Genomic DNA, 10,366 nt, shown 5'->3' with positions numbered 1-10,366 from the left:
GAGGAGTATATTCCGTTCTCTCCTCTTTACATTTGCTTTCAGAAAAGTCCCACTGTTATTCTAAGGGTATATCTACTCTGCACAGTATCGATACTCCTGCTTGTGCTGGGGCTCTGAAACCTGGCAGGAGTAGGGGGAGTCTTGGAGCCCAGCAGGGAATGTCCATAATGCTATTTTTAGCCCCGGAGCCCAAGTCAGTTGACCCAGGCTCTGAAACTCAGTGCCTTGGGTTTTTCTTTGCAGTGTACACATACTTTGTGGTGTGAATTTACATACAAGAATCAGAAAGCTGAGGTTAGCCCTGCCCTAGGATTGGCTGAAGGAAATAAGAGTTGACTGGTCTCATTGGCCCAGACACTTGTTCTCTGGAGGATACCAGTTGTAGGAGATTGCAGCGGAAACTAGCCTATGCCTAAGAACCAGCTCATATATCTAGGTAGTGGCTCAGATCACTCTAGACAACTGCTACAAAAGATGAAGGCAGCTGTAGGATTTCTCCCCTGGGTAGGTAATACACAGACAACTTATGTTAGTAAGCACTGTCACCTGATGAGGCATACTAAAGTACTGCTTTATTACCCTCCACTGCAGAACGCAGAAGTGGCAGTCACAACTATGCTCAGGAAACAGGCAGGAACATGATTTAGTAATTTATTTGGGGTTTCCAGGGAAGAGTAGTAGCACAATTATGCTTTTCAGTTGCTGGTTTTTCAGTAATCTGTGTAAGAGGAAATGGAAGGTCTCTTTTCTATGGGAAAAGTTATTTGGTTCAGAAACCCCAACTAGAATCACTCCTCTTGGTGGTAGTCTCTACAAAGGCACAGAGGATCAGATGGTCATGAGAACAAATTACCTGCTGATGAGAGGTAGTCTCTTTGTACAGAGGTTTTCGTCTAAAAGAAATCTGCACCATTTTATCTGCTTTGTGCATGAAGGGACTTAACCCCTTTTCACAGTAGATTTACTTAGTGGTGGATTTCTTTACATTTTTTAGTTGGCAGAGGAGCTGATCCAGTCAGAGGCCTTGAAATAGACCACTGTAAACAACAAATCAAGAGTTCACAATAGGATATATAGGCTTTCTAGTCAGAACAGATCCATTGTGTTTAACTGTAAGAACTACTCTGCATATTCTCTCCCTGCCCAAAAATTATTTTATGGTGAACAGAAGGGAGGAGGCAAGGAATGTGCAGAGAGAGAGAGGCTGCACCCAATGGCAGAGGTGAAAGGTAGGTCCGACATCCCCACCAGCCCTCCTACCTAAACACAAGAAGCTAATTTTAAAAATTGATCCAATGAATATTTATTCCAATGATCAGGAGAAAGCAGTTTATGGAACAAATCAATTTTAACAATGTTGCAGTTCTAGTTGAAACAACTGTTACTTGGCCACAAAGTGAGGCTTAAAATCTCTTCCTGTAGCTACATCCTTGGGCAAGTTCTTCTCTCAAAGCTATACTGGGGTAGTCCTGCAACTCAAGCTGTTGTCCTCCCCTAGCCATGTCTCACAAGCACGTAGAAGGCACAGATCAACTCAGCTGCAGTCTGGTTGTAAGACCAAGATTCACTAGTCTCAGGGGAGGATTAATCATAAAAATGGATTGTGAATACAGGACCATTTAAGGTGGTCCCCTTCCTAAGCTTCACTTAGTGTTTCATTCCCCACTGTCTCCAGTACTTGAATATTTCCTCCTAGATATCCCAGTATACTCCCCCAATTAAATATTTTGGAATTAGTGTGCTCGACCTAAGAAGTTCTGTCCGCACAATCCCAGTGTGAAGCTTATGTATGAAAGGTAGTCGGTGGGAATGAGAACAGTACACTGTCAAGTAAAGTAGTAAATGTGCATCTGTTACAGGCTCTCTTGTCTAGCTGTGATTTTTCACAAGATTGGCATTTTAAAGGACAAAACAAAAAGCTGATCTCAGCTCATTCAGATGACAGGGCACTCTAGAATCTGAGAGAGGAAGGAGCCAACTTCCCCACAGCTTGTCTTCTATAGCTGTCCCATCAGCCGCTCTCCTTTTCCTCTCTCTCTCCCATTTGATGTGCAGTTCTTTTTATTAAGGGAACAGAGAAGTCCATGCCCTGTTCAGTCAGACAGGCTCTCTGAGAAGGCTGACTTGGATTTCTGTGTCTGCTCCAACCGGTTCAGAATAAACTGACTGGTATCTATGAAGCGCTCAACACAGTTCACAAAACAGGTCTCTGCCCGACTGTCCAGCTTGGGCCCAGGCTTGTCCATGCATTTCTCCTGCTCGAGACATGAAAAGAACCAGTCAGAAGAGGAGTCAAGACCTACTAAGTTAACACTTCCCAAAAGAAAGGGTGGTTGTTTGGAACAGCAGATCTATCATAGGCAGTAGCTTTGGCAAGGGGGAGGTTCCTGGCTGTCTCCCACTTACTGCACACTTAGCATGCTTTGCCATAATGCTTATGGGCCCACTTTACAGCCAAACCTAAATAAGCTGACACCTAGAAGCCTGAGAACTAACTAATAGGGTGAAAAGTACGTGTGTTGTCAAGTTTCTCTTAGGCTTTGTCTGCCCAATAGAGTTAGGTCAACTTAAGGCATCTTATATCACCCTAAGTCTGTAAGAGTCTATACTAAAATGTAGCTCCCATCACTGTACCTTGCTCACTCCAGCTTAACTCTACCTCTGCAAGAGGCGTAGCACTTAAGTTGATGTAGTTAGGTCAATGCAGTGTCAGTACAGACGCTGTTTTGCTTACATGGACTGTTGTTGCCCTTCAAAGACCCTAAAATGCCCCATGCTGGCAGTTAAATCAATGCAGGTGCTCCTGGTGAGGACATACACCTCTGACACAAGGAGCATAGTGTGGATGTGTAAAATCAATTCAATTACTGAGGTGATTGTGTATCCACATAACTTAGGTCAACTTAATTCTGTAGATGAGACTTTCCCTGAGTGTACACAGACACACCTGCCCCCTCTTCTCAGCTTGCTCCTGCTGCTGCCTTGTCCATCAAGGTTCCCAGCTCCTCCTGTACACCTCCCTTCACAGAAAGCTGCACCTCTGCTCTCCTTGCATTTCCTACAAAGAGTGGCAGCTCCAGCCATTTTGTACCTGGCTTCTCCCTCCTTGGCAAGGGTCAGCAGTTACTAAAACATTACTAATTTGTCCAGAAATTCTGACTTCCCATGGCAAACAGCCCAGACTCTACTAGTTTGACACATTACACCAAGTTTCCTCTTATCCTCATGTTCAGCACATATATGTTCCATTTACAAGTCAAGATGATTTCCCTAACAGCCTGAGAATACAGATCCCAATGCTGCTGCTGCTCTCTCACTACCAGGAGTCAAGATGCTGTAATCTCTAGCTGACAGTTGTTTCTGGGGCTAGAGTCTAAGAGCGGCTCCCTGGCTCTATCCCAGGAGATAATTAGTTATATAGCCAGGTTCCCTCCTAGCCACTGGTTTCAAGGACTCTCTAGATACACTACCTTAAAGGTCTCAGGGTAATGAGCCCCTCATCCCTAGGTTCACACCTGCAGTCTCCTTGTGATGTGATGGACATTTGGATAAACGCTGAAATTCTGTCTTGCGTTTCCTTCTCCATCGCCCAGACAGGTTACCGGGACTGGACGTGCCTGCATAGTCTCCAGTAACCGCCCCACCCCGCCGTACTGGGGGGTTCCTACCCCTCCCACACAGCGGGCCTCGTGCTGGTCCCTAGACCCCTCTACTCTCCCGGCCGCTCTCAGTCAGCACAGCCCCAGAGGGAGAAAGGGGGTGGGGGACAGATCGGCAAGGGCCGCACCTGCGAGATGCGCGCAGGACGGGGGGCGGGGACCCGGATCACCCCCGAGCGGGGGTGGGGGGAGTGATGGGCCCCCATTCCCTGGGGGAAGCGAGGAGCATCTGGAGCTGCCTCCCGCTCCCTCCCTGCCTGCCGGAGACCTGCCCGGCCCCGGCCCCGGCCCCGGCCCCTACCCAGCACAGCTCGGTCATCTGATGCACCAGCTGCTGGAAGCGCTGCTTCTGGGTCTCCACTTCGATGAAATGCTGCAGCTGCGGGTCGGTGGCGCCCAGGCCCGCGGGGGACGAGGCCTCCATGCCGGGCTCCGGGCACACGCCTCGCCGCTGGGAGCGAGCGACCTTCACGTGTCTGCCAGCAGCTTGCCCGGAGGGGGATGATCGCCTCGCTACGCATGCTCAAGGGGGCAGTTATCCGCACTGCGCATGCTCGGAGCGTCCCGCAATCTTCAGCAATGCGCATCCTCACCGTTACCCCTGGGCTTCCAGGGCGCGCTCTCGTGACGTGGCCAGTGACGAACCAATCCCCGCGCGGCGGATGACCCAAGGCGCGCGCGTCCCTTCACTAAGGGTGGGGGTTGGTGTTTGGAGCGAGTGTGAAGGGCGGGCTCAGCTTGGGGGTGGAGTCAAAGCGCCTCTCTGCCGGTTGGGGGAGGGGAAGCTGCTGCTGCTCCCTGGCCGGGAGGGGCGGCGCGGCGCAGCGCCGGGCAGTTCTCCGGGGGCAGCAGCGTCGGCCCCGCCTCAGGGTGCGGGCAGGCGCGCCCCAGCCAGCTCGTGGGGTCGGGGTCTGGCCGGGCGGGCCCGGGGGTAGAGTCACCAGATGTCCTGGCATCTGTGGCTTTTTCTTGTATAGGCGTTAGAGTTGCCAACCCTCCAGGATTGGCCTGGAATCGGCATTGATCTCCCGGGGGCTGCGGAAGGCGATCCGGGAGGTTTTAATAGGCTATGTTAAGAAAATTAGGTTAGGTCATTTTCAGGGGAAAAAAATCTCCTGAAATAGCTTTGGTCAGAGTTGGCAACCCTAATAGGTGTCTATTACCCCTGCCGCGTCCCGATTTTTCACACTTGCTGTCTGGTCACCCTACCTGGGGGAGATGCACCCCAGCCAGCCTGTGCATGTGGGGCTGCGTGGTGGGCCCTGGGGAGACGTACCTCAGCCAGCCCATGCCTGTGGCTGGGGGAGGGGGTTGGCTGGGGGTTGGGCCCGGGGGTTGGGCCCAGGGCCGGGGGAGATGTGTCCCAGCCAGCCCATATCTGCAGGGTTGGGGGCTGGCCGGGCTGCAAGGCAGGTCACTCGGGCCGAGTTGCACCACAAGGCGGGTTGGCATAAGTTGCCTTGTCTCAGCCTCTGTGTGCATGTGTCCATGCTCCAATGTGGCCATCATACACAACCCCTTATGGCAATGCAGCAAAACCACCTCCCTGACTGACAGGGAGCCTTGTGGTCCTACTAGGGATGATGCTGTGAAGGTGCAGATACTGTGCAACCTCTGTCAATCCTACCAGTCCTCCAACAGCTGCCCCATAATGCCTCATTGCCTGCAACACCACTTTGGTCACAATTGTGACCACCACTGACAGGTCATGGAGATTGGAAGCCATCCCCCATCCCAGTATTTTTGAAATGCCTTTTCTTGATTGTCCAGTGGCAAGCACACCTAGTAGCACTCTCTTGTTGTGGGCCGCTGCCTAGCCAACCATACCAGAGCTGCATGCTAGACAGGAGCTATTGGATCTCAGTGACCCAATTCCTGTCAATTTGTACTTTTTTATTTTACAAAAATCCCTAGTTCCTGCACCCCATGCAGGGGCCATTAGTACCTGGCTATCACCATTTATAATCCCTTCAGTCTCTGGGCTACAGCAAGAGCTCAGTGCAGCAGTGAAGTGCTGCTTTCAGGGATCCTTTCTCCAGGGAGGTTCCTGATCTATAACTACAAGTGAGTTGATATTCTCTTTAGTATCACGAGGGCTCCAACACAAGTGAATTGTTGGATTGTGGGAGAAGCTAGGGTCCGATGCTGTTTGGTGGATCCAGATATTTTCTCCCTTTCTGGGTATGGCAGGCTCTTTTAGCACTCTTCCAATGCCTCTAAGGGCAGGTTTGTTAGTCACAGAAAAGATTAAATGGCAAAAATAAACTAATAAATGACAGCTTAGTTCAAGTAGCAGTTCAGGGTTCATCATCTGCTATGTCGAGGATATTTCCCAAAAGGACTCTGAAGGTTGGTCGCTCCTCTGCTTTCTGAAACAAAAAAAACGCAGAGGAAAATACTAGTGAAGTAGAAACCTATGATTAAATAAATACTGGAGCCTTGTCTATGCTAGGAGCGTTTTGCTGATGTAGATATACCGGTAATAATTACATCTATACCAGAAGGGTTTTGCTGATTTAGCCATGCTGGTAAAAAAAATCATACCAAGTCAGCTATACTTTATAAATTATAAGTGTAAAGCAAGCCTGGGATAAAAATCCTCTACCTCCCAGGATGGCATTTGCAGAGCAAGGTTTGGTCCACTGGATGGAGTGACTATGGAGACTTGCAGATGGGTTGTGGTAGACATGAAGGATGTGTACTGGTGGGAATAAGGCCTACCTCATACCAGCAGCTGTACATGATGGCATAGATTCTCTCGGAGGCCAGCTGAGGCCGATAGAGACGCAGTCCTTGGGTGACGTGGTCTGTTGTCTCACTGTTGTTAAACCTCTCATAGGGCATCTTTCCCAGGGAGTAAACCTCCCACATCAAAACCCCTGTCAAACAGAAATGCACATGGACAGTTCATGGGGCAGAAAAGGATATAGGATCATATCTGAAGCAGTTTCTTAGAGGAGCTGATTCTCTCTGACTCCATTCAACCACTCTTTCCCTGTCAGCAATTTGAAATTTTGTTCTCCCAACTCACCAAAAGCCCAGATGTCAGACTTGCTGCTGAACTTGCTGTACAGAAGGACCTCTGGGGGAGACCACCGGACTGGAAATTTGGACCCCAGGGAGCTTGTATATTCATCATCTAGTACATACCTGCAGTAGATACAAATTTTATGTGATGTTGCTTCACATTTTTTTCCCCATTCATTCATTCTTTCATCTAATGAACCTTTCCTGCACCCAGTCAAGCCTGAAAGGAAATGGAGAGACAAGACAGAGACAGAGAGGGAGGAAAATACACATGGATGAGATGGATGGGGTGGAGGAGCGAGTGATAGGAAGAGACAGGAAGAAGGGAGAAAAAGCTTGGTGACAGATTTGGATGAAGAGAGAATACAAGCAGAAATGGGAGAAAAGAAAAAAGGGTGAGAAGGAGGAGGAGAGTGAGGAAGGGATGAAGAAGATAAAAGAGACGAAGAGAAAAAGTGTGAAAGAGAAAGGAAGAGAGACGCATGTGCATGCATGTACACTGACCTGGAAAGGCCGAAATCGGAGACTTTCACAATTCCTTGGTCATTCACCAAACAGTTGCGAGCAGCCTGTAGGCAGGAAGATGGGAAGAGTCATAGTATCAGCATTGAATATGGCATATGAAATACACAAAGCACGCTTCCCTGAGGGGGAAATCACTGCAGCAGTGACCATCCCCCATACCAAACAATGTGCCAGGCACAAAATGGTTGCCTTGGTCTCCGGCTCAGAAGAAGGCACTGGTTGCCAAACCACAGCACCATGGCAGCTCATGTCGTAGATGAACGTGAACTAAGATTTCTCTAGGTCATGTTACTGACACCAACCAGGGGGAGGAGAGGACTGAGCTTAGCAGAAGTTGGCGTTTCACCCAAGACATGTCAGAAAGACTTGGCAGATACAGATGCACCACAGCTGACACCATTCCTGCATCACTACAAGGTAGATCAGGCCAGGTTGGAGATTTTATGAGCAGCATTAACCCTACTCAGCATCTTCCCAGGTCCTTTAACTAACTCTTCACCATCAGGATTAGAACTGGAAATTCTGCTTACATGTTATCCAGCCAAATGGTTCATTTTAGCTCTTGTATTAAATTTTCAACCTTCTGTCCCAAATATCTCTCAAGTGCTGAGGCCCTGACTTTTAAAGCTGTCTTCGGTTTTGCAATGCTAGTTTATGGGTGCCAATAATTTTTCTCATTTTCACACTCACAGGTATTGCAGGTCTGTTACAATAGAGCTGATTTAACAGACATCTAGGTGACGTTAACTGCATCGGCAAATTGCAGACATAAAAAGAGAGTCCTGCTTTTAAAAATGGGGTCCTGAGATTTGGCCTACATTTAAAAGTTAGGTTGACATAGCTAGACATAGTTATGTCAGTCCGGGGTGTGAAAAAAACACAACCCTGACCTAACTCCCAATGCAGACACAACTCTGTTGATGGAAGAAGAATGCTTCTGTTGATGTAGCTAACTTCGGGAAGGTGGTGTCCCTACACTGACATCAAAACCTCCTCTGTCAGTGTAGCTTACATCTATACGAGGGGATTACCCTGGCATAGCTAAGTAGACACAGTCTGAGTCTGTTCTTCTTTCTACTACATTTGACTCAAAGAGAATCCTGCCCGTGTTGCCTAAAGCAATGTCTACCACTGCCTGAGACCAGAGAGGTCCTCCAGTCCTACTTATTTGCTGAGAGCACCAAGTGGGCAAAAATGTGGTTGAAAAATCTTGTGCTTTCTTCAGTCTCTCTACTAAACCACAAGAGGAGCAGAGGCTTAGGAGGGCTGGACTGTACATGTGGTACACACTACTCATATTCTGGGAGGGAAAGGAAGGTGAGAGAGATGCTTTGCAGAGAGAAGGCTGCATGGCTGCCTCTACATGCTCATGAACAAGCTGGGCTCAAATCAAACTGGTCAAATCAATGTAAAGGAATATGTTAAACTTGCTTAACTGACTCAGTCCATTAGTTCCTCCAACCCAGGATCCTCTCCAGCAGTAGCTGAACTCTTCAAAGGATGCTAACCCCTGGGCTCTTCCTGGGGGGAAATTCTTTGCTGACCCCTGCAGCAATCTGCTGATTGTCCAGAACATGAGATTTGAAGTTGATTTCCCTCTCCATCTTTAATCTACCTAACTACAACTACAATCACGCATTGAGTTGTCCAGCCCCAGGATATGACTGTGACCTCCCACATCAGTGACTCTCACAGGGTCATTACACCCTAAGTGAAGAATCATTTCCTGTTATTTGTTCTTAATTCACCGCCCATTAGGCTGTGTCTACACTGACACTTTCAGCGCTAAAACTTTTGTCATTCAGGGGTATGAAAACACACCCTCAAGCAACAAAAGTTTTAGTGCTGAAAAATGCCAATATAGATAGTGTTTTATCGCTGGGAGTCACACTCCCGGTAATAAAGCTACCACCGCTCATTAGGGGTGGGGTTTTTTTATCGTTGGGAGAGCTCTCCCCTGGCGTTAAAGTTCGTCTACACTGCTCATGTCACAGTGCTGCCGTGGCCACGCTGTAACATGGGTAGTGTAGACTTCCCTAAATTTCACTGAGGAGAACTAGATTTTTTGGGTTGTGTCTGTAAGTTCAGCCAAGCTTTCTTCAACGACGCCCTATGACTCTTACAGCACTAGAGCTGTGTCGGTCATCATGTTCCTTATGGACCCTACCAGGTCTCGGTGCAGAAACTGCTTGGATTCCAGGTACTCCATGGCCTCACAGACATCCTTGCACATCTCCAGCAACTCAGAGGGCTGGAACCGCACCCTGGTTTCCCGCAGGTAGCTCAGGAGGCAACCCTTGGCCATGTACTCGGTGATAATAAAGATGGGGCGCTGCTTGGTGCAGACACCATACAGTTGTACCAGCTTCTCATGTGACAAGTTCCTGCATTGTAGGACAAGAAAATAAATTAAACTGCAGAAAGTGGCTGGGGAGATGCTAGGAACATGGAGACCGAGATCCTGGCAAGGGCAAGCGTTCCAAGACTGGCATCTGCTGGCAAAATTGTGGGGGAAGCTCAGTACTAAATGGAGGTGGGAATGGCAGTGGCCTCTCATCGCAGAACAGGGTGGTTCCTCGAGGGCAGGGTTGGTGTCCATAGGTGGAGCAGTGCAGGGAATGACCAGGAGGGAATGAACCTGGAGGACGAATTCTGAGGATGTTGCAAGGCCAAATGAGACATCTCTATAGTAAAGACCCCACAGGAAATGCATAGGATTTGTTGCCACTTACATCATGACTTTGGCTTCCTCAATGAACTCATCCTCTGACATGGAGCCCTCTCTGATCATCTTGATGGCCACATCAAACTGGCCTCTCCATTTCCCATGCTTCACCACTCCAAACTGTCCAGTACCCAGCTCCTTCAGGAAAGTCAGGTCTTTCGGGTCAATCTCCCACGACCCTGTAACAAACAGCAGCATGGGCAATGATGTGGAAGTAACTCACCTGGACAAACATGCATAAGAAGGGATGCTGTCAAGAAAGGTGCAGGCGCACTGATTGCAGGGACCCTCGTAGCGACCCCAACCCTAGCCTGTCCTAGAAGGGAGGGATCCTGGTAGGGGATGTTCTAAGAGCTCTGGCAGGGGAGCAGCAAGTCACTGCAGGGAATGGTGCAGTAGCACTGAAGGCAGACACAAGGGGTAATGTGCA

The 10,366-nt window shown here is 48.8% G+C and overlaps 2 protein-coding genes across 4 annotated transcripts in view; both read right to left on the bottom strand.

Moving 5' to 3' along the window:
• Positions 1-1,287: 1,287 nt before the first annotated feature.
• TIMM8A (translocase of inner mitochondrial membrane 8A) lies at positions 1,288-4,290 on the bottom strand. The gene is given in 3 exon segments (XM_038417474.2): positions 1,288-2,255; positions 3,961-4,122; positions 4,124-4,290. Coding segments are annotated over 3 exon segments (447 nt in total). The 5' UTR covers positions 4,247-4,290; the 3' UTR covers positions 1,288-2,093.
• A 1,247-nt stretch (positions 4,291-5,537) lies between these two features.
• The window catches only part of BTK (Bruton tyrosine kinase), a 29,465-nt gene continuing 24,636 nt past the window's right edge, over positions 5,538-10,366 (bottom strand). For all 3 annotated transcript variants that reach the window (XM_038416864.2, XM_043492696.1, XM_038416863.2), the window contains 6 exons: positions 9,944-10,115; positions 9,379-9,595; positions 7,191-7,255; positions 6,691-6,809; positions 6,381-6,538; positions 5,538-6,028 (listed from right to left, as the gene is read on the bottom strand). In XM_038416864.2, the coding sequence (XP_038272792.1) occupies positions 5,957-6,028; positions 6,381-6,538; positions 6,691-6,809; positions 7,191-7,255; positions 9,379-9,595; positions 9,944-10,115 (803 nt within the window). In that variant the 3' untranslated portion in view covers positions 5,538-5,956. The remainder of the gene's footprint in view (positions 6,029-6,380; positions 6,539-6,690; positions 6,810-7,190; positions 7,256-9,378; positions 9,596-9,943; positions 10,116-10,366) is intronic.

Source organism: Dermochelys coriacea, chromosome 9, assembly GCF_009764565.3.
Source record: "Dermochelys coriacea isolate rDerCor1 chromosome 9, rDerCor1.pri.v4, whole genome shotgun sequence".
Taxonomy (NCBI): Eukaryota; Metazoa; Chordata; order Testudines; family Dermochelyidae; genus Dermochelys; species Dermochelys coriacea.
This window is presented reverse-complemented; position numbering and strand designations above follow the sequence as displayed.